The sequence below is a fragment of the Larimichthys crocea genome, chromosome I (genome assembly GCF_000972845.2).
Source record: "Larimichthys crocea isolate SSNF chromosome I, L_crocea_2.0, whole genome shotgun sequence".
NCBI lineage: Eukaryota > Metazoa > Chordata > Actinopteri > Sciaenidae > Larimichthys > Larimichthys crocea.
The window spans coordinates 37,061,569-37,087,957 of NC_040011.1; the positions used below are offsets into that span (position 1 = coordinate 37,061,569).

The window sequence follows — 26,389 nt, forward strand, 5'->3', positions numbered from 1 at the left end:
TGAACTTGTAGCGTTGAATACAGACAGTATCATTATTTATTGAATACTCCAGGGAAGATAACACTTGTGATTGTTACTGGCCACACACACACACACTGACACATTGACCTACTTTCTCTCAGCAGGCGTGCTCTACTCTCCTGGGTCAGGGTGACACACCAATAATAAACACACACACACACACACACACACACACACACACACACACTGGTGTTAAAGTGAAGGTACACTGTCTCTAAAAATAAAAACATGACTCTCCCTCTGTCTGCGTGGACACAGCCTCCATGTTTGTGCATGTATGTATGATGGCTGGAGTTGTAGCTGAGCAGATCCATGTTTCCCTCCGCTCACTCGCACCGGCTGCTCTGCAGCGCCCGTCAAGCTGTCACTAAAGCCGAGAGGAGAGCTTATTATGGGAGCCGCTCCTGCTGCTGTCCTATATCAGAACCAGCCAGCAGCATGTCTCCAGTCATCTCCAGCTCCGAGTAAACGCTGTTTTCTCCACCGACAGAGCACAAAGCCGAGAGGAAGCTGTTGTTTTCAAACCCTTTCACGTAAGTAACGTGTTTTAATGGCGTTTGTAATGTATGGGATATGCTCGACGCGTCTAGATTTGTGTAATGTGTTTACCTGGCGCCACAGGTGGTCTTTTTTTGACCAACTTCATTTCCTTTCCTTCATGTGGACACATTAAATATATGATAACAGTAACGTGCACAATGGTAATTGAGGGATAATGGTTTTAATAGTGCAGTCAAGAGTTGTTGAGAGAATGAGGCTTTAAAATATATAAGTTAACACATCTGTTAGCAGACTGCTGTGAGCAGTGTTTAGTTAGTAAGAAGGTAAAATTCATACATGTTTATAATATTTAGAAGATGAGCAGGAGCCATTCATTGATATCCAGCCCACATTCAGATAAAAAATGCAGTGCTGTGGCAAACTGAAGACTGAGTGGGTGACTATGTAGATTGGTGGTTCATGCCACATTACATCAGAACAGACTGAGACCGAGTCAAAGATTGTTTCTGCAAGACTGGAGGAAGAATCTCAGGGAAAAGGACTTCAGCATCACTGTTTGTTTAGTTGTTTTTTTAAAAGTATTTTGAGGTGAGTTTGATATTATTACACGTTTAATTCAGTATGCTGTGATTTCAACCTAACTGTTGTCAACAGTTTGTCAGTGTTAAAAACAAGTTTAAGGATTCTTTTGGAAAATGTTGCTGAACAGCTAGTGTGACAGTGAATAAAGTGATTTATAAAAAGTCTGTAAGTTTGCATTGGAAGAACATGAGCAGCTTTCAATGCACTTTGTATTTTCACTGAAATTAGTGTTAGATGTATGCATGTGTTTAGTATAGTATGCGAAGTGACACAATTAGCAGTTGGTTTAATAACAATTATTAAAGAAATATATCTAATAATATCTTAATTCTATCAGAAGGTAGCTGCACTCTCTTCAGAGTCAAACAGGAGGCAGGAACACGTTATAAAACGTTATTGAAAAAGTTATACAGTTTATCTTGATGGATTATATTGATGCCAAATCAACAAGAAGACCGTCGACATATGAAGATATATTTTTTGGTCTTTTCAAGCATTTCCGGTGTTATGTGTTTTTATGAACACGTATTGTTAAAATGTCATATTTCTTAAAGGGAGTTTGGTGTCATATTATACAGACAGCGCAGGGAGCTTAAAAAAATTATTCAAACTGCTAATATGTTTAATTTTTAACATTTTGGTCAAAATGACAGAAACACTAGGTAACTGTTAAGTGTGATAAGGTTGTCTGATGTTGACTGCTGTTAGTTATTGGTTTGGTTGTTAGTTGTGTATTGATTATTATTATCAACTAATCGTATTCAGTTACAGCTATTTTCAGTAAAGTTGCCCCCTTGTGTGTGTGTGTTTTAAACTACTAACTAAGAAATATGTTCATCCTTGTGGTGCAATGTTTGTTACAATTGAAGATACACAATGACTGTTAATGTAACGTTAATGTAAGGTTGTTAGAACGTTTGGAAAGTGGATTGAAGTCCCAGTGCTGCTGATGTTCTTCATCAGCACTTATAGACGCTTGTCCAATCAAATTACTTGGTCTGACAAACTGTCCTATGATATTGATTATAATTGATTGATGGGAGTCAATGCCAACCAGTGTTAAAAATATCTAAAATGGTAAAAGATTAAAAACAAACATTTCCAGTGATGATACTGTATAATTGAGACATTGGATTATTGGATTGTTGGACTATTGAAGGACTGACAAGAAGCGCTTGTGTAAATTACCTCTTGGTTTCTACGTATTGCACAGCTTATCATCTGTTATGCAGGCAGACAGAGAGAAAATAACCTTATTTTAGGTGAAATTAACGATGCTCCAACACTTTAGTGTAGTTACATACAGCTGTGCTGTGACTGTGAGGTTGTAATACATTATTAAAGGTCAGAGAATCGTATAGATATGCTGATGTCCACTCTTTTTACTGTTTGCATTTAAACTTTGACCAGTTTCTAATCTCATGCTCCCACAATCTGCTTGTTTGCTTCAGAATGAAACGTGGAAGGACAGGTCTCAAATCAAAGTGCCAGACCTTCCCCTCCCAGGAGAGGGCTAAGAGACAGAAGCGTGGTACATCCAGCTTCGCCCTGACTCCATCAGAGGACTGGGGTAACCTTCCCCACCATGTCATCCAGCAGATCTTTCAGCATTTGTCCCTCGTAGACCGGGCCAGGGCCTCGTCTGTTTGCCGCTGCTGGAATGACGTCTTTCACACCCCTGACTTGTGGAGGAGATTTGAGTTTGAGCTCAATCAGCCGGCTACGTCTTACCTGCGCTCCACTCACCCTGACCTCATTCAGCAGATCATCAAGAGGCACGCACAACACTTGCAGTACGTCAGCTTTAAGGTAAGAGCCTTCCCTGCTGTCGCTCATTTCTCCTCTGCTTTCACCTCCTCCATTTTCACAACACAGCTGTCTTAAAAACAATATGTTCCCTCCTTAATCCAAACCATCTGCTGCAAAGCTGTCCATGATGCATCAGCTGTCTTGGCATTAGTGGGCTTAACACATCAAGGCTGAGATTATTCTTACACCTCCATCTTTTCATCTGTCATAATTGTCTATACCTAAATGATGAATCATTGCTGGTAAATCAGGTGGACAGCTGCACAGAATCTGCAGAGGCGGCCTGTGACATCCTCTCCCAGCTGGTGAACTGTACCATTAAGACCCTCGGGTTGATTTCCACAGCGCGGCCAAGCTTCATGGATGTATCTCAGGTAAGAGACTGCCTGTGCTGCGTATGCACATGTCAGCACTCTCACTGTTGTGCTATTTGTCACACACATGGCACTGGATTGATCACATCATTTGCATGTCAAGCTGAAGACTGTAATCATCTTCTTCAACCCTCAAAACGAGTTACCACAATTTAAGTTTGGCAAAAATATCACTGAATCCTGCACTTTTACTGTTTAAGTCATATGTTATAAAATGTTAAGGTTTAATCAGCACCATGTGCTCCTTTTCAGGCTCACTTTGTGTCTGCACTGACGGTGGTGTTTGTCAATTCCAAGTCCTTGTCCTCCATCAAAATTGATGATACGCCAGTGGACGACCCGTCCCTGAAGGTGCTGGTTGCCAACAACAGTGACACCCTGAAGTTACTAAAGATGAGCAGCTGTCCTCATGTCTCTCCAGCAGGTCACTATACTTTTCTTGTTTTGTTCTTATCATTGTTAGTTGTTAGTAAAAGAGAAGAGAGAGAGAGAGGGTGAATGATATGCAGCAATGTCCCTGACTGGGCTCGAACAGGGATATTGCATACATTTCTCAGCCACCAGCTTTTATATTTCATTAGCTTCTGTGAAGGTTCTCAGTTTACATTTGGGGTAACTGGACTTGTAGATCTTACTGCACATGCAAGCCAAATAAGTCTCAAACTAACTAACAAGTGGCTCACCTGGTAGAGCACCCACATCTCTTCCTGCTTTCCTGACTGTCTTTGACTGTCCTCTGCCCAAAATACCAATAATAATAATAATAAAAAAGAACAAGACTGAGCACACAGTCCTCGTCAATATACAAACATACTCACAATGATAATGTCAACATGCTGATGTTTAGAGGGTAACAAGTCAGTGTTGTGACTGTCTTATGTTAGTTTGTGTTAGCAAGCTTACATTTGCTAAACAGCAGTACAGCTGTGGCTGATGGTATCTGGTCATAAACCAAAGTACTTGACATATTTTGACATGATGATGCCACTGTGTGGAAATTGAAGGTATTACCAGAGTGAATTGAGTGTATTATTAACCTCATGGTGGTACGAGATGAAAAGTCAACAGATCACCAAAATCAGTAGGATTGATCCTCAGGGAATGAATGTCTGCACAGAGTTGAACAGCAATTTATTCAATAATTGTTGAGTAAGCTAAGAAGCTTCATTCCCATTCAGATGTTCTGGCTCCTCTTCCTGTCTTCAGGCATCCTGTGTGTTGCAGATCAGTGCCATGGACTCAGGGAGCTGGCATTGAACTATCATCTCCTGAGTGACGAGCTCCTGCTCGCCCTGTCCTCTGAAAAACATGTCCGCCTGGAGCACCTGCGCATTGACGTGGTGAGCGAAAACCCGGGCCAAACACACTTTCACACCATCAAAAGAAGCAGCTGGGAGGCTTTGATCCGACACTCGCCCAAGGTCAACATCGTCATGTACTTCTTCCTCTATGAGGAGGAGTTTGAGCCCTTCTTCTGTGAGGAGACCCCAGTCACCCACCTGTACTTTGGCCGTGCAGTCAGCAAAGAGATGCTGGGCCGCATCGGACTGAACTGCCCTCGGCTGGTGGAGCTGGTGGTGTGCGCCAACGGCCTTGAGCCACTGGATGAGGAGCTGATCCGTATCGCCGAACGCTGCAAAAGCTTGACAGCCATCGGACTGGGCGAGTGTGAAGTGACCTGCAGTGGCTTTGTGGAGTTTGTGAAGATGTGTGGGGGAAGGCTGACTCAGCTGTCAATCATGGAGGAGGTGTTGATCCCAGACAGCAGCTACAACATGGAGCAGATCCACAGTGAGGTGTCAAAGCACTTGGGCCGCATGTGGTTCCCTGATATGATGCCCACCTGGTAGGCTGACATGAAGCCAGAGTGGAGGTTAATAAAGTGCATGACTTTTATGGACAGTGTCTCTACAGTTTTTTTAGTGTTTAACTGAAGCTTTAGTATCAGACTCTTTCTGGGAAACAAATAGATGACAGATAGATTTCCTGTCATCAGTGTTCGTCACCGGCTTACAATAAAGTCATTTCTAAAGCTGTCGCTTGTATTTTAACCTGCAGTGAATGTGTTTTTTTTTTTGACGAATACTGAAGATGTTTTCTCACTCTGGCAGATGGATTTCTGTCGGGCTCCCTTGTGAGCACTCTTTCTTTCTATGCATAGATGTTGTGATGTGTGATTTCAACCCGTGACGGATGGTTTCGAATTTACAGTCACACACACTTTCAACAATCTCACGCACTGAATCGACTTGTTAAAGGTGAAGTTTAACTTTCATGTGCTTTTACGCTGTCATCTATCATCAGTGTATGTTCTCAAGTCAGGATTTATTCTGTGGTGAAATGTTCTTTCTTTTCTTATTGCTTAAAGTTAGTGATTTCCTACATTTCCCCGGATACATTTTGAGAGACAGAGACCTCGCTTGGACTCCTTCGGTACATCCAGACTTTGGCAGAGAGAGCATTAACAATTGTGAAACTAAAGCAGCGCAGAGAAAACAGGAGTTTCCAGTTGAGTCAGAGCGTTCATGTAAAACACAATGAGTCTTTTGTTTTCTTGTCTATTTGTATTTGTGTCAGTTGAGATTTAAATATCTCAGCCTGAACACCACTTAAACAGTTGTAATAAATCTGAATGTATGCTTTAATTTAAAAGCTTTAAATGGTGTTTAAATGAGATCAAACTCAGCTTTAGAAATCTAAACCATTTAAACTGGTTGTTCCTGAATTGATTCTATTTTTCATTCAAATCTAAGCTGATGAGACTCTAGTTATTTTAACCTATCAAACTTCGTTCTTGCAGCACAGGAGAAATCTTCATGTAATTATTGTCATCGTCCAAATTTGTCCAGTAATCCTCAAGAATAAGATAAAACACAAGAAAACGGACCCTGTAATACAATAAATTGTATAATGCACTATAGTTAGTAATAGTAAAAACGTGTTTTAAGTTTTTGTAATATATGCAGGATATTTAATAAAAAGATATATAATATTCATATTTTTAAGCTTTTTTTAATTGTTTCAGATGTACTTTATAATATTAAAATTATTTTTTTATCATAGATTATCATCCCTGTTCATTTAAGAGCACAGATGTCTTTATAATAGAGGCATTTGTGCCAAACGTTTTGGTAGTTTTTACCGCATGGTATAAATTTATTCTGAAGCATTAATAAAAATGGCTTGTTTTGTTTAATGCACAGCTTAATGTTTAATACATAGTGTCCAGTGCCACACTGTCTGTACCACATGATATATTAAAACAAATGTCGACCTGCCTTGTATTTGTTAATTTGTCAATTAAATGTGAAGTATTTATCAAATATGTTCACATGGTTTTCATGTTTGTGCAGCAGTGATAGGCTCGCTCACATCTGCTTCATTGTAACTGATTTCTTTCACGTATTTGTTCTCAATAAAAATGTCTTTTAATTAACTTACATGTCATTACAATACAACTAAGCCTCATCTAGGCTGTTTTAATGTTTCTGACTTTGTCCCGTTTGACCTTTCTGCAGCTCGTCATTCGCAACACTAGAGAGCAGCAATGATCCAACAGGAGGCAGTGGGAACTTATATAAGCAGAGCTGCTACTGTGGCAAGAAGTATGCCAGTGATAACTCAGCCTTTTTTTTTTTTTTTACAAGTGTATTCGACTCAGTTTCCATAAAAAAGCATCAGACATTTCAGCTTAGAAGTCTTGTGATTCATCTAAACACACAGACTTTCAATTGTTTTTACTTGTATTTCCACAAGAAGATTCACAGATTTACAAAAAAGAAACACACAAAACGAGTCACAGGACCAGCCTAACATTTTTTTTATACAGACAAATTAAATGTAAAAATCTGTAAACCACTCCTGTGTTTGCCTCAGTGACAGGAAGCATTGTGACTGTTTAGGGTATCTAGGTGAGAGGAATATATTAAACTAGCTAAGCATTTTGTTCTGGAAAAGTGCCATATTTTGGAGGGGTGGGTGGCATGACTAATTGGGTTACCACTGTGCTCTGAAAACCCATCAGAAAAGTAACAGGCTTATGTGTTCACTATGGCAGCTTGTTATGAGGAGAGTAAGGGGGAGAGGCCCGACATGCTTTTTGTCAAGCAGTTTATTACAAAATGAACTCATCACCCCGATTGATGATTTGTCACATATCAGGGAGGAAGAGTATTTCTCTCTGATTGCATTTATGTAACTCCCTCCCACCTCCAAAATGAAATATAACTCAAATGTATCAACTCATGAGCCAATTCAGAATATTTACAAATTTTTCGAATAAATAATCCTTCAAGCAGCCAATGAGTCTCTGTTTCTCATAAGTGTAGATGCCTCTGATAGTTCTCACTGATAACATTCAGTGTGAATTCATCCCCCATGATATCAGAGACAGTGGGAGACTGGGGATACATCCCGACAGGGGTCTCCAGGGTAGGAGAGGGTGGGGTAGACAGCCTGGAGCTTTTGACCTGCCCTCCTCCCCTGAAACTCCTCCACTCCTTAATGTACTCACTCCTCGTCGAGGGGTCCAGCTGGTCCAGATGCTTGGCTTGCACGAGCGGGGAGGGGGCGATAGAGTTCCTCAGCACGTGAAACGTGTACCTGGGGGAGAGAGTGTGATGGTGAGAAAGTAGGCCAGTGAAAAATATGCGGCCCTTTGATGTAAATCAGAGCATTCCCTCTAAATATCAGCACATTCACACACATCAGACACATCAGCATCCAGGAGGAAGACTGAGCTGCGTTGCAAGGTTTCCTGAACTAACATCCTGAAATTAACGTTATTTAATTACAAATAACAACCTCACGATCAAAAACACACTCCAAAATAAGACATAGATAACATGATTGTGACATCGATTTGGCTTAAACCGTTGTTAGAAGGAAGACAAGAACAGTGGTTTATGACCTTTTGGGCTTGTGACCCATAGAGATGAGCAATGTGGTTTTGTGGATCCTTCATCATAGGTTATCTATGACGTTTACATTGAGCAGTGGTGTCAAGTAAAAACAGTGATATCACAATGTAGAAACATTATGTTTCAATGAAAAGTCATACATTTAAAATTATTTTAGTTTGAGTGGTCTTGAATGTAAATTAAATTGAAAAAACAAAACAAAACTATTTTCTCTTATTGTTTTATCCTCACTGGGGCCCTGTTAGATTCATTTTGAGACGCCCCAAGTAGAAACACTGGACCAGATTATCGTCAAATAGAAGTACAACGACCAATTTTACTTACATATTGAGATGAAACAGCAAATTGATTAGTTATATCAATTAGAATATTAATCAGCACCTAGTTTGACAGTTTTTTTACTGTTAAATATTATAGTTAATTGAATACCTTTGGGTTTTGGCTATATTGTTGGACAAATTGGGACATTTGAAAACTTTATCTTGATAAAGTTTTTTGTTTTTTGTTATTTTATGACCTAAAACAAAATAACAAATGTATTCAGATCCATCCTCTTCACTGTTGAAGTATCAGAGTGTGGGTTGCTCTTTAATCTCTGCATTAACAAAAGCACATTTCTAATTAAAAATGTTTTTAGTTGTTTTTAGTTTCTGTAGACATTTGTTCACCTTTTTTATTGACTGCACACATGCCAGGAGATAAAAGTAGGGAGAAAATGGGAAAAATGGGAGGGAAGGTCACAAGATATGCATCTGAGCACGGTATGTGTGTCTCCAGTTATTACATAAAGCACAAAAAGCTGCTCTGTGAGGATGGCAAGGGCACATTAAATTACTATCCCCCCTCCAGAGTGACAGACAGGGAGGATAACACCGATGGTACCTGGGCAACAGAGCCACCACAGTAGTGATGAGGCAGAGAAGGTAGAACATGGGGTCGGCCATCTGCCTAGGAAGGATCCAGTATGGGTTGGATGGAGGGTTACAGGTGACGCAGACTGCACTGTAGGCAAGTGTCACAACGAAGTACAGCACCACACTACCCCCAATGATTATCAAGTGAACCGCCGTCTGCAACAGATACAGAAAATATCAATTAGATATATTGATTACAACTCTGTTAATGAAAACATGTCTGAGAGGTTTTCATTGCAAGACTTCTCTGGAAGTATACTGTGCTCATATCTAGAAACTCACCCAGGCTTTGATCTCTATTGACAGATGCAGCAGGATGGTAAATAAAGAAATTGTGTTCAAAGGAGTTCCAAAGGAAAAAATGTCAATGTCCGAACCCTGGTAAGCCTGGAGGAGAAAACATTCAAGGTAGACATTAACAAACGAGTAAAATAACTGGTAACTCAACGGATGTACCATGACAGAAGCAACTTTGTACAAGTTAAATGTTTCTCTTACCAGGTATGGAATAAAGAAGCACGCCAGACTCTGATAGAAGGCATCGAGCATGTTAACCCAGAAAGTTGAAAACTTGTATTCCTAAACAAACATGCACAAGTTTAAATACAAAAAATGACATAAACTACTCAAAGTATTCTGTGCATTTTACTCAAAACTCTATAAACATGTTCCTAGTAAAGAGTTACACTGACCCCTTCACCCTGTCCAGTCCTGTACAGCTCAGGAACACCCAGCAGAATCTCTGCAGAAATGTCTCTGTCCATTATACCAAACATGATGGGTGGTGCAGAGGTGAAGAAGAGGTTGAAGAAAATCATCAGCCAGTAGTCGATCATGGTGGTACCAGAGAAGCCACAGAAGAACTGATACCAGAACAGCAGGTTCACGTAGGCCTGGAGAACACATTAAACTGTAGATGACTACATGATAAATCCAGGCGATGTGTTAATTCAGATCGCGGACACAAGACTCACCACATTCTTATAGAAGAAGTAAATAATCATGTTGGCCAGGCGAGTGTAACACCAGTGACCATGAACCAGGAGAAGTTTCTTCAGGTGTTTGAAGCGAGATATAGCAAAATCACTTGCCATGACCGCCTGCAGATGACAGTGTGTTTTGTGTTTTAGACAACAAGAGTAGTAGAAGAAAGAACAACATTTTCAAGTCTAAAGACTCAGTTCAGACCTGCATGCCCTCCTGACCGGATATCCCAATGCCAATATCAGCTGCTTGGATCATGTTGACATCATTTGCACCATCACCTGAAGACACATAATTAATAACAGTTTAACAACAGTTAATTTGTTACATGTTTTTATATTTTGCCTACATTTATATATATTTATATTCTACATAAAATAAAAAGTACTTTTTAACATTTTTTCCTGACTTGAATAAAGTCTAATGTCATCATAATATAACACTATACATCCACAAATCTCAAAAGGGCCTTGAGGAACCTGTATGTGTCACAGCAGAGCAAAAACACTGAGGCATGTGTGAATACTTCAGAGAAGAAACCCATCGTGCAAGCCATTATTATTTCAGAAAGCAACTAAACATACAAGTGTACGTCAGTACGAAAATAAAATATAAATAAATAATACTACATTTCCTGGCATTTGAAATTCCTCAAGAGGATCAGTGACATAGAACTTTATAAACTTTATAACTTATAACAGAACTTTATAAAACCTGAAAGAACCTGCAGATGACAAAGATGACAGAAATTACCCTTTTATTCTCTAACAAAAACATTTATTCTTTAATTAAATATCAGGAAACTGAAGCAGCTAAATGGGATTCAGCTGTCATTACAGATTCACACCTATGCTTTTCTTATGTCCTATCCAATTATTACTGACACTGGTTAATTCAGTTATTGTTTTTTTTAAGAGACTCAACAAAACTTTCTTACCAACAGCAAGAGTCATGACCTTAAGTTTCTCCCGAACCACCTTTACCACGCTGCTCTTCTGTAAGGGTGTGACTCTACAGCAGAGCACAGAGCGGCAGTGCTTTGCCAGTTCCACAAAGCGGTCCTGCAGGTCCGACGACAGGGCCATGTTCAGGGTGAGTCCGTCAATCACCAGAGAGATGTCCGGGGTTGTATCCACATTACGAGGGTCTTCATTATACCTTCTCACCTCTTGCAGTGCACAGTCCACGATGGATGTGCATGTGAGCTGGAAAACAACATCTGCTTATTTTGCTGATTGTATTGTTGTTATTGTTTTTATGAACATTTCCAAAGTAGAGCTGAAACAATTAGCTGTAGAAAATTAATTGGCAACAATTATGATCATTTCACTATGCTGAACATAGTTTCTCATAGTTTCTCGAATGTGAAGATGTCTTGCTTTTCTTTTTTTTTCACCTATATTTAAGAGTTGAAAGCTGAAGGTAGACAGGAAAGGAAGAGAGAAGGATTACATGTAGCTAAGGGCCACAGACTGGCATCAAGCCAAGGACTTTTAGTACTTAGTACATGGGGTGCAGATGCTACCAGGTATGCTACTGTGGTGCCCAAGATTTCCTCCTTTTCTTGATCTTTAAAAAACTAAAAAACTTTTTGAAACAGTTGGTCAGACAAAATAAACAATTTGAGGGGATGTCATCTTTAGCTATGGGTGGATCTGTGGTGCAATGGTCAGCAAGAGCATGCTGGATTTGTGTGCTTTGTGTGCTCTGCCTTCCTCCCACAGTCCAAAGACATGCAGGTTAACAGGTTAATTAATTGCATGTGGGTTTAAATGTAAGCATGAGTGGTCAGCCTGTCCAGGGTGTACCCCAACTCTTGCCTAATGTCAGCTGGGATTGGCTCTTCACAGTGTAAGCAGCTATAGATAATGGATGAAATCCATTTCTGACATTTTATAGCCCAAATAATTTATTATTCAAAGGAATATTGAATTTTATTTGTTGCATCTCTAGCACATGGGATTGATTTAATTTGACTGAGCTGCACACAAGATACACAATTTTAATAACTACAAACTATGATATGTACTGGTAAAAGATACTCTGTTGCTGAGTCATGTATATGATGTCTATGACTATAAGCAATTACGAGGCTCTGGTCCCATCACACTCATCATTGTTGTGTGTAAATATAAACCACAGCCTCTTAGCCAAAAGGAAAGCTGGCACGATGAAAAAAAATGGGTCACTTCCTGTTATCATCTACCTAATGCTGGCTAAATTTCATTTGGCATGGTATGGTGATTGTGGGAATGCATCCCTCAGGTGGTCATCGAGTTACAGTGGTAAAAATAGTTCATTAACATTACGCCTCCTCTGGATCGTGAGCAAAGAGGTATTTCCTCAGGGGGTTGAATATTGGACTGGTAATTAGATATGAATGCAGTAGATATTGTATTGGGGGTTTCTCACTCCATTCCTCGTCAATGACTAGTCCCGTCTGAGAGGAGCGCAGCAGTCTCTTTGTTCCAGAAAGCTCCCCTTGTATCCGTTAGAGCCGTCAGGTAATTTTGGTCAATTTGATGCCAGGGATGATTAGACATGGTCAGGTTGTTATGAAGGGATCATTCCTGAGCTACCAGATCTATAATGACCTCAGAGAAGCTGGCCCCACACATGACACCTTATCTTTCTCAGATGAAAATGTGAAGGTTTGACCTTTAGTTAAAATATAAAAATGGTCAAAAAGGTTTGGCCATTTAAACTGGAGGGAGACAAGCTCACAGGTAAAATTTACTGAACTCACTGCTTGGAAAACACATGACTTGGTCCTGAATGACCGTCAAGCTTCAGTGCTGTTCTCTGAAACAAGCTGTATGTGATGTGTGAAATAACAATTATATCTTAAAATGGGCCTTTTTATGGTGCTATGGTTAGTTTCTAATGCTCAAGGTCTATACTATTTTAACCTTTTGATACATTCATTTGAAACACATCTCATTTCTTACTGTGGCAAATATATTCAGGCAAAAGTAGTAAATAAATTTAACTTTGTTTTTAAAACAAGACTTAAATAGGCATGTAATGTAAGTTGGGCAGAAATAAAGTAGTTCATAGTCAGGGTTGCCTTCTCTCTGTCATATCTGCAATATCTCTTAAGCCCTTGCACAGACTATTTCGAAGCCACTGTACATAAACATCCCATTTTATATCTCTCTATGCAGATGATTCTCTTCCTTCAATATTTGACACTTATTGTAAGATCTCTGGACTTAAGATAAACCTGTTTAAATCAGCATAACTCTGAATTGAATCTGAGGTTTCAGTTTTAAAGCAGATTAAATGCTAAAAAGATTGATACCACTCTTACGTATGTATGCTAAATGTGAAGATACTGCCAGCAGCATCCGATTTGCTTGATTTCGCATAAAGGCTGGATACAAAGTGTAAAAACACCAATATGCCACTATTTCTTGGATTGGTAACTTCCTGGATTCTTCCTGGTAACTGAAGAAAATAAATTCATTTTCCAAAATGTCGCTTTACATACATCAACATTTTCATTTTGTGTTTGCTTTATGGAAAACAAATTCTCATATGTGGTCTAAGAAATTACTTCGAGATGTACCACCATTTTCCATTTCACATAAGCAGCTCTGAGTCAAACAGCCAACCTTCAGTGAGGCAGACAGCGGCCTCCTCACCTTGTTTTTGCAGCTCATGTTAATCACCAGGTCTTCGTCTTCCAGTAGCCTGCAGGCATAGCCAATGTTGACAGCTGTCTCCAGCTTGTCACCAGTCAGCACCCACACCTGGATCCCTGCCTCCCGCAGCGCCATAATGGTGTCTGGGACGCTCTCCTGCAGACGGTCCTCAATGCCTGTTGCCCCTGCAGGAGGAGACATATCTGAAGTCAGGCACGATTGACACACAGAGCTTATCATACATAGTTTAGTATGAACAATATGTATTGGGCTGATGTATGTTACCTAGCAGGCAGAGGTTTGTCTCTAGCTGCACAGCGGTGTCCATAACAAGCTGCTCTCTGTTCTCTATAGCAGCCAGGGCTCTCTGTCTGTTCACAAACCAGCTTTTATACTCCTTGTCACTCACAACCTGCAGCACACGAAGAAAAAAGATGAAACAGAGCTCATCTAGTGTAAGAAAATGCTGATAAATATAATGTATCTGACTATGCACCTTCTTTGTAAAGCAGAGTGTACGCAGCCCATCTTTAGCGTAGCAGTCAAGGTGATGCTGTGTATCTGCTGCTATTTTCTTCTGAATCCCTCTGAGATTTTCTGAAAACAATAAGACAGATATATTTATATAGTGTGAATTATGAAATGACCCAGTATTGACTAATACATGTAAATACTTAAAATAAATGTGCAGTAAGTGTGTGTTTCACCTGCACATACCTGCATACGGTGTACCAAGCAGCTCCATGATGGCATAGTCTGCACCTTTAGTGTACAGCACATACTTTTTGGTGATTGGATCTCGCACCAAAATAGACATTCTCTTCCTGAAGGAGTCAAAGGTCAAGGTGTCCAGCACCTCAAACACCAGGTCCTCGCCAGACGGCAGCCTCACTGTCACGCTGTCAGGGGTGCGAGCCAGCAGAGTGAAGCCATATGCCTTGGCTGCGTATACCAGGGCTGCCTCATCTGGACTCTCTGCCTCATAGCTCAGATTATCTGAGGTCGTTGCAGGCTTGTCGGAATTGGTCGGAGCGTAAAGCGAGCATCTTCGGAGCCCATTGATGTCTCCGGGCTCCTCCATTATTTCAGGGAGGTTAAAGATGTCCCCCTCGACAACTGAGTCCTCTGAGATGGTACGATTTCTGTTGGGTTTGCGCTGCCAGGAGGTGAAAATATTGCTAAAATAACCAGACTTTTTTGGCATGTTGGACAAAGGATCCATTGGGTTATTTGATTGGAGGGAGTGTGAAAACCCATTGACCTGAACAAATGAAGAAGAAAACAGAAATTTGTTTGTCATATAGTGTTTTTATATATCGAGACATTACCTAAACAACCATATGGTGATAACACAAAACACTGTCATCCATTTCCACTCTGCTTCTTTGTGTGCCTTCAGTTATAAACTCAAGGGAAAAGCCACATCTTTCTCCCATCTGTCGGACCTCAGAACAGCACAATCAGGAGCAGCAAGTACTAAAATTAATAAAGGCAACCTTGATTTCCCCTGCAAATCTCCCATTACTATGTGGCTTTAAAGATGAAAGAAAATTAGGGGCGGTATCTCAGTTGATAGAGTAGCCGCCCCATGTGCGAAGCCTCAGTCGTTGCTGTGGAAGCCCAGGGTTCGAATCCGACCCGTGGCTCTTTCCCGCATGTCATTCCCCATCTTTCTCTCCCCACGTTCCTGTCACTCCTCAGCTGTCTCTATCAAAATAAAGCTTGAAAAGGCCAAGAAAATAATTTTAAAAAAAGATGAAAAAAAATTAGTACTGACCACTGATGAAAGAACAGAAACACAAGGGAACTTTCAACATTAAACTAAATATTTGATAGAGTAATAAGAAGGATCTAAACTTTTTGTGTTACTGTTTACATTATGAAGATTTCACTGCAACGCTGCAGCCAAATCACTGGACGCCGGGTTTGTAGATCTAAAAATATTATAAATTAATAAATAAAGCAATCAATAGAATATTCACACTGTTGTCTTATAGTATTATTTTGCATACAGGGAGTTTTCAAGATTGCAAATCCTGCGTCCATCTTTCCTCTCCTGACTGTGCCCTCCATCTCTACTTCCCATCCACAGTTGCAGTGAAACACAAGCGCTCACCCTCTGTCTCTGAGCTGTTGCCATGGAAACCACCACCGTGTTGCAAATGGCGAGAGACAGAAAAAAGTCCAGGTAAGGATCTATGTTCTGGCTGCTGCTGCTGCCGCTCCTGCTGCTCCTGCTGCTGCTCTCTGCCCTGCTAATCCGCTGTAGCAGCTTCCTGTCTGGTATCACCTCAGTTTCCTGTTGGAGTAAAAGTTAATCAGTTTTTTAATTAAAAGCTCGTGTTGATAAACTGTTTCCTGCTTACACCAAGGTTTCACTGCTTTGACATGACAGGATTGGAAAAAGTTTTTAGCTGTTAACCTTTTTATCCAGTGTTTTTCTTTAATGTTCAAGAAGAGATTACCACAAGTACAGAAGGAACGACGTTTTCATTCATACAAATATTCAGAGCATGAGGAAAGCCAAACACGGCCTCTGTGCTTCCTTACTGGAATAAACACAAGACTTATTTTCTGTCTCAGCCTGCGCCTCCAGGCCTCTGCTCTTTGCCCTGAGGACTAAAATAGACACAGAGCTACTGTAGTGTATATAAAGACAACAAATACTAATCTATAGTACACATTTACAGTTTATGTGACATCCGTGGTCTGTGCCAAGTGGTGCTCAGCGTGACCATATGTCCCGTCAAAGACAGAGGGGCAACTATGAGCCAAAATAGATATGCTCATCACTGACACCTAGCAGCTTGGCCATCTGCAGCAGGTCCTGGGACCATGAGGCCTTTTGACACAAGGATGGGTAAGATGTGGATAAACAAATGACAGTTTGAGGTCTTTGAGCATGTATGTAGACATATTTAAGAAAGGACATCCATTTTTGAATCTGGTCATAGATTAAAAGTTCAAATTTCCAGATCTCTGTGCATGTATAGATACTAATTATCCAATTAGAAAACAAACGAGCTGCTCCAATGAAGTCATTAATTTGGTCTGCTCATCAAATAATGACCTGAACTTAATCCACTTAAATTATTACTATTGTTTTTATCTAATCAGCCCTGTGATAAACTGCTGATATGGCCAGGATGTGTCCATGCTGGGACAGACTCCAGTCCCCTGTGACCATGAACAAGATAACTAGTTTGATAAATGGATTGTAGCAACCAATTATGTAATATTGGCCAATATGGTAATAATTTTGGCCATTTTAAATATAATAAAGTCAAATAACATAATAATCTTGCCAATAACGTAATAGGTTATTACGTTATTGGCTGGTTGTTCCTTTTAAAATGTAATAACTGAAGCTGATAATATAATTGTGCATAAATAGGACTGCATTTTTGTGCAGTTTGTGCAGTTTGCTCATCAAAAATAGGTATCAGTCTCATCAAGGATACGTACTATGCAGCACTCTCTCTCCTTAATTATGGTTTATTTATAATTTAAGAATTATAAGTTAATACATTATTGGCTGTTTTTACATTATTGGTTGCTAGATAAAGTTTCCATATTGACAAAGGCATTCTTAATCATGTTTTTGTGGTGTATATTAGCAAGACTTCACTGTAAACTCAATAAGGAAATTCTCAACTCTCAACTCATTTCCCGATCACAGAGTGATAAGACAACATCTGGATCTCGCTACATTGAGTTTGATTGTAGTAAGTCTGTCCACACCATAAACATGCACTGTCATGTTTTAATTTCGAGCCATTTGTTTTGTGCTACTGACTTATAATGACCTATAAGGAAACTTAATTAATCGACAAGTAATTTGTGGCCTGGAGTGAACTACGTGACTTCATCTCCTGCATGAGCAACAAGTGAAACATATTTTTTCTAGTGGTGGTTTGCCATAACACTACTTTGACTGCATTATAATACCAATACAGGCACCCACCACCCTACTCTGAATTAAATATCTGCCTTTTCTTCCTGACTGAGCGAGCATCTTACCAGAGGACTGCTAAAGGCCACATTGCTCTGGGCATTTCCTGCCACCTTGCTCTTGCGATGGCTGCCATGTTGATGTTGCCTGTCTTCAAAGTTGGTGTCCTCGGTATCGAGGGACCATCGAGGCTTTACGGGTTGTGGCCGCTTGTTGAAGAGGACATTCTCCTCTGCCTCTGATTCTTCAAGGACAGCAAGGCGAACGGCTGCAAATCCCCCAAAAATAAGTTGAAACATACAGTATAGTGTACCATGTTAGTCAGTGTCAAATGATTTTAAAGACCCAGAATGGAGAGCCTCACCAAGGTGGAAGACCAAAAACCTTTCAACCAAAAGAAATGAACCTCGGGAAGAATTAAGTAAGAAGGAACTGTACTCCAAGGTAAATACATCAGTAATACAGTTAGACAGTTTAACAAATCAGATTGAAGCATGAGTACAGAAGCAAAAACTATATATATATATATATATATATATATACTATATATATATATATAATATAATGATATATATATATTGAAAAGACTCTTGAGTAAGTATCCACGTTGTACCTTTTCTCCACTCATTTATAACACATCACTCTGTTTGATCAGATTTTCTTCACTGCAGAAAAGTATCTACGTGTGCATTCCCACATGCAACACAAATACAAATCAATGTTGGATGACATCACATATCTCTAATTACGATGGGAATTATGTTTCACACGCAGAGCCAAGGAAGCGCAATCCAACTGAGCAGGTGACAAACAGCTCAGTATCAAAACATATTTATGAATACCAGAGAAAACAAAACTGGTGCACAGATAGACTCATAGGCCAGAAAACATATAAGCCAGTTTGGTAAAGGCTGTGATATTAGCCAAATTATATTAGCTTTACTTAAAACTGAATCTAAGATTAGCATGCTTACAGGTAACAGTAACTTGCGTCCAACACGCCAGTGTTAGAGTGACAATGTGAAAACAGAATACTAATGATATGTCAGTGATATGTTGCTATATGTCAAAGTAAGTGTAATATTTTTATTTTATTTATCTTATTTGATCTCAGGAGGTAGAGCAGGTCGTCTACTAATCAGATAATCAGTGGGTTGATCCCCAGCTCCTCCAGTCTGTATGTTAAAGTGTCCTCGGGCAAGATACTGAACCCCAAATTGCTCCCGAGGGCTGGGCCATTGTTGTGTAAATGATTAGCTCCAAAAATGTGTGTATTAATGGGTGAATGAGATATGTAGTGTAAAAGTGGCTTGAGTAGTCAGAAGACTAGAAAGGTGCTGCTTCAAGTTTCAGTCCATTGATGTTGAAATGATAAATCAAATGGACTCACATCATTATCCGAAGAGCAAGTCACAAGTCGCACCTACTGTGAAAAGCAGTCAAAGGTTCTGCAACAGCTCATTTTGGTTACATAAAATGTCTCAATGTGAAGGATTACCGTTCTCTTTGTGAGGGTACTCGGTGCCCATGATGGAGCATCTACGAAACACCATCTTGTTCTCAGTTAGGGTGCCGGTCTTGTCTGAGAAGATGTATTCAATCTGACCCAGGTCCTCTGTGATGTTCAGGGCCTTGCACTGTATGCGGCTGTCTGTCGCCTCATCATACAGATCGATGTCATTAGTGATGAAGAAGATCTGACCAATCTTCACCAACTCAATGGACACGTAGAGGGAGATGGGAATCAGGACCTGAAGGAGAGGAGAAAAAAGGTGGAGAGGAAAGAAGATGGAGAGACAGGTGAGAGTGAGAAAGAAGGGAGTGATAGCAGACGAGAGGAGACTGGTGATTTTATGAAATCAAGAAAAACACACTAAATACTACTTTTATACACACAGTCGGACTCCTGCACCTGCAGCAGGATGATCATGGTGAAGAACATGTAGAAGCTAGACAGACCGGGACTGTCCAGGTGACCGTTGCTGTCAGGAACCAGGTAAGGGGGCACGGTGGGCAGCGCCTGCAGCCATAAAAAGTGACCTGCATGTGTGAGGACAGGGGGATTAATCACAGCGACTGTCGCACAGGGAGGAAAGTTATTTTTAGCACCTCACTTTCCCCTGTCTCCTCTATGTCATCCTGGTATGTGTTTGGGCATGTGGCCAAAGTGAGTTTTGTTTTATTGGAAATGAAACGTCGCCTCATAAATGTAAAAGCATTCATCATGAACCCACCCTATGTTGTGATTTTATGGTTAAGTTGTGAAATTCGTGACTGACCTAGTGCTCCGTTGAGACACATGAAGAAGAGGAGAATGACGCAGAAGATGACGTCTTTGTTCAGCTTTCGCTCTAGTTTGCTGCGCTTGTATCTCGGCCCATTGTTGTTGAGCATGGACTTAGTTTCATGGCCTTGAAGGTGGAATAAAAAAGAGTTGATTTAGTTACCAAGAGACGCACACAAAAGAAACAACAGGGCTGTAGCTACCATTGAAGACAGCGCAGCCATGGCCTGTAGAATATTTCTGAGTGAGTTGTGGGTTTATGACATTAAGAGAAGCTTACAGTTTCTGATATTTTTAACCATGCTTGTGCCATCGATTGAGACATGCAATGTCAGTCTGTTGGCCATTTCAGTTTGGGATTACTAAAGTGATTGACCAAGTCATTAGGAGATCAAATTCACTTATCCTGTGAAATATTTCAACTATCTATCATCTATTCGATGGATTGGCACAAACTTTTGTATGTTCATGGTTCCCAGATGGTGTATCATTGCAATAACTTTTCCTAGAGCAACATTATCAGGTCAAAGCTGTAAGTTGTCCAATACTTTGGATTATGACCAAGACTATTACATAACATCAACATGTTGTTATTATTAGCATGTCAGCATGCTAATAACAGTATTTAGCTCTAAACAATGCTGTGCCTAATTACGGCCCCAAAGAGCTGCCAGCAGGCTGTAGACCCGCCTTGTTTGAAGAAACTTGATTGTTGACCTGTATATATCTGGGAACAGATCATGACCAAGGGAAACAAATTGTACATAAAGTATAACAGAACAATTACTTAACTGAATATGCAAAAATACTTAATAATACATTCAAATCATGACCTCAGTATGTATCTCTAAAGACCTGGCTGTGGCCCTGGACAACAAAAACACTAAAAGCTCAAGGCCGCAAAAAGTAGCAGAGAAAATGGAGAGTATGGAATTTAGGTGGAAAAATTTGACCCGCTTCTTCATCACACCTGAAATAAAGAGTCACACAACAGCCATGCTGGCGCATACGTGGAAGCAAAGAAGTTAAACGTGCACATATCTTCTGGGAATTCCCTAAACAAATGTCAGTGCCACAATTAAAGATATTCTGGATTATGAAATACCAGATGAACACAAAATTATGTACCTTGGAGATGTTACTGAATGTGTCACAAATTATATAGTCAAGATTACAACTAATTGCAACAAAGAGGGCAAGAAATTGGTACAAGACTGAACTGCTCACAATGGTTGGGAACTTTAAGAGTGATCTATGATTTGGAAAAAATGACCAACTTCGATTGAAGAGAATGTCTCTGCTACTAAATGGAAAAATGGGTGTTGTATAATGCAGCGAAAAACGTGTATGAACTGAATACTGTATAAACCGAAGAAACCAAATTTGTATTAAATCGTTGATAATAGATACCTACAGCCATGACTGCTATGTTATTTATTTATTTCAGCTTTTCCTTGTTGTCTCTCTTTTCATTGTGTATCTGAACAAAAACTTAATAAATAAATGCAAATTTCTGTACATTGGAAATAGAGAAAATACCTGCATACACCACAAAGCCAACAGCGTGGTCAGTGTTTCTCACTGTGCATCCTCGCAGCAGCAGACTCTCGATGCCAGCGCCCACCTTCTCCTTATCAGGTTTCTCTCTGCAGCAGGAGAAAGTGAGAAACTTCCTATGTACTGGCAGATCTTGTTACATATTCATTACCGCTCATACAGTATATGCTCCATTAGCAATTCTCCCGCCACAGCTGGACAGCATGGGTAGACCAGCTGTAAGTGCCCGGGGAAATCGATTATAGTGTATTACAGCACCAGTAATGCCTTTGGTGGCATCAGGAAGTGCAGTTTGAGAGTGAGAGAGTGGGTTGGAATTAGTTTTGCTTGGCTGCTCTGAAAGGCTCAAAGAAACCGTTTGGGGGAATCCATGTGATCTTTGCATTTGATACTCACGCATAACACTTGAAATGATTCAAATTGTTGTTGGGTTTTTCACACACCACGAGACTGTTGAAGCTCTCAGGTTCAAAGTCAGGATCCTGGGAATGAGAGGAGGTCACGTATCAAGTATGAACGGAAAGTTTAACTTGTACTTCCAGACTGACATGATGATTACACCATGCTTCAAAAACTATTCATTCAAGGTATGTTATCCAACAGGTCATTACCTATTTAACATAGTTTAGTTACCGACATCCAGTAAGTAATCAGGAAATGTCACAGTTGTTTGTTGACATGTGTTAACCACAGAGAGGAGAAGAAAGGCGAGGCAGCCACAGAGTAAAAGTAGAAACACAGGAGAGAAATGGAAAAGGTAGTAGGTATTCCTCACTGATATGCAAACGCCCGACATCACCCTCCTCTGCTTCAGGTTGGTCTCTCCGTCCAGGTTGGACGTCTCTATGTGACACACACCCTTGGGGTCTGATGTGTGCAAGAGCAGGAGGTCTGCAGGAACGATCTCGTTGCAAATCACCTTCACAAAATCTCCTACTCGCACATCCTTCCAGCGCCTCTCTATGAACTTTTTCGCTTTCCTGAAATTGAACACGCCAGCAGTCATTACAGGTTATTCTTATAAAGAAACACAGGCACTTGAGAGGGTTTTATATTGATTTGTGTTACATTTATGAACTGTAATGTTGGCATAGTTTGGATATTTCATCTGTTTATGCAATCAAATTAAATATTGACTCTCTCCTTATGGAGAAAAAAATAACTGCAGCAGCTGCTTAAGTTGGGGAATGAACAACAAACTCAACCAAACGAAAAATCAATGCTGTTATTTTTGGAGAGCGGCCCAGATGTGTTTTGTTTGTCATAGAATAAGGAAACTTTTAAAGTTAACGTTTAAAAGAAGACACATTGTATGAGATGAGGTTGTAAAGCCTCTGTGCTGGTGTGCATGGTTTGAACCTGTACGTCAAGCTGACTAACCACCAGTGACACAGAGGTACAGGTATGCAGCCCTGCATGTAGGACCTGATCGGGTGGCTGCCACATAGCACCACACCTCTCCCCAAACAAAACCAGAAAAGGGAGGGAGGGATTATGTATTTAGTACACTGAGCAGTATGAGCAAATATTCTTTCCTGTCAGGAAGGCGTTAGGTATGCATTTTCCTATGTCGTCAGGGAGCCCAATTTAGAGTTTCCAAGTATGGGAGGTCCACTTTTCAAAGGTGTGTTGACTGTACAGTTCATCTCAGGCATGATCCAAAGGTTTTACAGTGTACGCCAGTGATTGGCTTTCTTTCCAAGACTGATATGATTTTACCCTTTAATTAATTAGCCTCAATTTTAACTTTGGTCTTTGCATGGATTAAACAAAATGTTATTTTGTGAAATTTATGGGTGTTGCAAGTTGGATTCTGTTACCTTTAAAATGATGTTTCCAGTATTTATATTAAGCTAATTGCCTAATTGCTGTAGCTTCATGTTTAATAGAGATTAAATGTAATGTTCAAAAAAATGTTACACTTTTGAATTAATTGAAGATCTCACAAGCCTCGCCAAAACAATGTTTCATCTGTCTAAAACTTTTCTGATATTCAAAGCGATTAAAAGAAAATTGTGTCGCTGATTTGTCTTTGTGATAAATCTTTACAAAGAAATTTGTCAGGGATATGGTGACCTGTTTGAACACGCAGATCGAAATGAACTCTCAGAGAGAAACATCTTGTGCGGCGTGGTGACTGGTTTTTAATAACAATAGACATGTTTAACAATGTAATAACATGGGTTTGCATTCAATCAGCACGATTAACAGCTGCCGCCCTGTTTCGTGTTCGGCACACTTGAGAGCTGGTGAATTGAGACGTGATAGATAGGATGACCCCGAAGATAAGACACGTCACTTTTCACACCTCTGTGGAAACAACATGCGGGTGAAGGGTGAAGGGAAATAAAGACGTGCATCTGTAAAGGTCTGATGAATTAAAGTTAAATCCCTCTCATCTGATTCCACGTGAGCATTTACATGCACTGCAAGGATGAAAGGCAGCACACCTACGTAGAGAAACAGAAGAAGTATGTGGAGGCCTTAAATTTATTCTTGAGCTTCTTCTGGAAACATTTGTATACTTCAAAAGAAATCCCAGCCAATCGATGCTGTTCTAATCTTTACAAACCCAAAATGGAGCTTTAACATCCCAGTCCAGCTCGCCATGAGAGACCCACGAGAGCTCGCCTGCCATGATTCAACTGCTGTCTATCTGATTGCGTGAGGCAGAGACAACCAGTGTCTGCTAACAGGCCCGGAGGGACTGGTGTGATCTCTAAAGTGTCCGAAATGCTGGAGTCTGCACTTAAGCCACCTGGACCCTACTACAACCACACACACACACACACACACACACACACACACACACACACACACACACACACACACACACACACACACACACACACATATACACACACAATGCAGGCTTCATCTTGGGAAATTTAAAAACAAGCAGCTGCTGGTTAATGATAAACACTTCCAGAGGTTTCATCATTGGAGCTGCCTCCAGTCTCACATCATATCCAGAGGAAATTCACCTCCCTTCCTCCTCCTCCTCCACCTCCACCTCCTCCTCCTCCACCTCCTCCTCCGCTCACTCTACTCCAAAATCACAGCAGTGAAAACGACGGTGTTCATCCTCCTTTGTGAATTATTCTTTTTCTCATCAGTAATTTAAAAATAGATAACCGCTAACCTTACAGTCTTTGCTGACGCAACACCCAGATGAGGATTTCATCAAATGTGTATAATGCAGAGATATTGTTGTGAGGCTCTTCAAAAAAAAAAAAAAAAAAAAAGGAATAATCTCCCACACGTTTTCTATTTCTAAGTCAAAAATTCCCACGGGGTGTTAAAATGCAGAGGAGGTAAAACACACACACATAGCTAAGGCACAATCACAGAGATCTACACACTCTCGCAGACATCAACAAGCTGGATGATAAGAATCATAAACACACATGTGGAGTGTGTTTCACATCATACCTCACACTGTGTCTATATTCAGGACATGTCTTTGAGTCATTTACCTGCTGTAAATGAAACACGGCGTGTTGTTGAGCTTCCTGTCCGACTGGTATCTCCTGAAGTCCTCCCAGGCATCTTTCAGTGCCGTCAGACACATAATGACACAGATGGGAATTAGAGCTATCTCGGGCTCAAAGGCATTCACTACGGGAACAAAGTTCAGAATAGCCAGGCCCACAAAGTAGATGTTGGCCAGACGGTGAAACTGTTCAAAGAGGTTCATGGGGATGAAGAAGAGGAGGGTGTATTTGGTGGTCTTGATGGCGTTACCAGGGAAGTAGCGGTTGGGTTGCTTCCTCTTCTCCAGGCCCTCGTAAGGCAGATTGGACACCAGGTTGCGGAGGTCCTTCTCCCGCGCCCTCTGACCTCTCAGAGCATCCCTTACCAATGCAAGGGGGCTCCTCCACGTCATGGCTGCTCCGTGTGCTTTCTTCTGTTCCTCTTCTCACCAACTTTTCCTTGCCATGGCCTCAATACTTACAGCTCCTGTGAGTTAAAGAGACTCTCCTCGGACCCATCCTCTCCTTGAATGATCTGTGCATGTGTGAGTGTGTGTGTGTGTGTAAGGCCTAATGCCAGGTTAAAGAAGTGACAGCACACCTTGTCTTCCTCTGAGTCCGCCCCTTGCATTGACAGGTGTGTTTTCATTCCTTTTGGCCACAGCTGTTCAGGTCTTACAGAGAGTTTGGAAGCAACAAGTGCTGCAGTGATTCAGCTGATTTTAATTGTGCTGTCACTAATCTCATCTCAGCAGAATCAACTCTTTGAAACAGTCATTAGTTTAGTCGTCATTTATATTTCACAAGATTTGATGTTGTCCTTGAGAATTAAAATAAAAAGAAACACTAATAACTAACACTAATAATGCACAAGACAAAAGCCCTCAAATCAGTCGTCAATCTAATATTTACAGAGCCGATAAAGAGATTTGAACTGACAACACAACACATATGGGCAAACATATATGAAGAGTCTGCAGCGTGTGAATGAACACACCCCATTCAGAAGTGTAATGTACAGATGGAGAATACAGTTTGCAATGTTTGAGGAACCTCTTTGTTCTTAATAAGACTGAGGATAAAAATTTGTTTGATTCTTTATTTGTGCATGTAAGAGTTTCTCCTCACCCGAAGAAGCTGAGGTTGAAGGATTTCTTGCATGTTTCAGCTTCAGCGTTTCAGATTTGCATTTTGAGGGTTGAATCTTGATGATTATACAGAACTGGGGTAATAAATCTGCTTACATGCATGTGTGTCAGACTCTTAGGTATGATGGAATACACCAAAGCAGCTTCTTGCACAGATGGCATGCATGTAGGATGCCTTCCACTTCCTCATGTTGACATATGTTGTCTTTTCCAGAGAAGGCAGCAGA

At 40.5% G+C, this 26,389-nt stretch overlaps 2 protein-coding genes across 2 annotated transcripts; one reads left to right on the top strand and one right to left on the bottom strand.

The window, feature by feature from the left end:
• The first annotated feature begins 267 nt into the window (after window positions 1-267).
• On the top strand, window positions 268-6,170 carry fbxl3l (F-box and leucine-rich repeat protein 3, like). The gene is made up of 5 exons (XM_010755304.3): window positions 268-554; window positions 2,556-2,913; window positions 3,165-3,287; window positions 3,540-3,711; window positions 4,494-6,170. Exons 2-5 carry the CDS (start codon window positions 2,557-2,559, stop codon window positions 5,135-5,137), a joined length of 1,296 nt encoding a protein of 431 aa, XP_010753606.3. The 5' UTR covers window positions 268-554; window position 2,556; the 3' UTR covers window positions 5,138-6,170.
• An 839-nt stretch (window positions 6,171-7,009) lies between these two features.
• Window positions 7,010-25,603, bottom strand: atp10b (ATPase phospholipid transporting 10B). The gene is made up of 21 exons (XM_010755293.3): window positions 25,018-25,603; window positions 22,317-22,521; window positions 21,938-22,023; window positions 21,524-21,630; window positions 19,980-20,111; window positions 19,613-19,740; window positions 19,199-19,451; window positions 17,769-17,968; window positions 15,865-16,047; window positions 14,466-15,009; window positions 14,245-14,345; window positions 14,034-14,160; window positions 13,749-13,933; window positions 11,042-11,309; window positions 10,309-10,385; window positions 10,095-10,220; window positions 9,813-10,013; window positions 9,619-9,699; window positions 9,403-9,507; window positions 9,089-9,276; window positions 7,010-7,889 (listed from the first exon to the last, which is right to left on the bottom strand). The coding sequence occupies exons 1-21, from the start codon at window positions 25,425-25,427 to the stop codon at window positions 7,604-7,606; spliced, it is 3,993 nt and encodes a 1,330-aa protein (XP_010753595.3). The 5' UTR covers window positions 25,428-25,603; the 3' UTR covers window positions 7,010-7,603.
• Window positions 25,604-26,389: the final 786 nt, after the last annotated feature.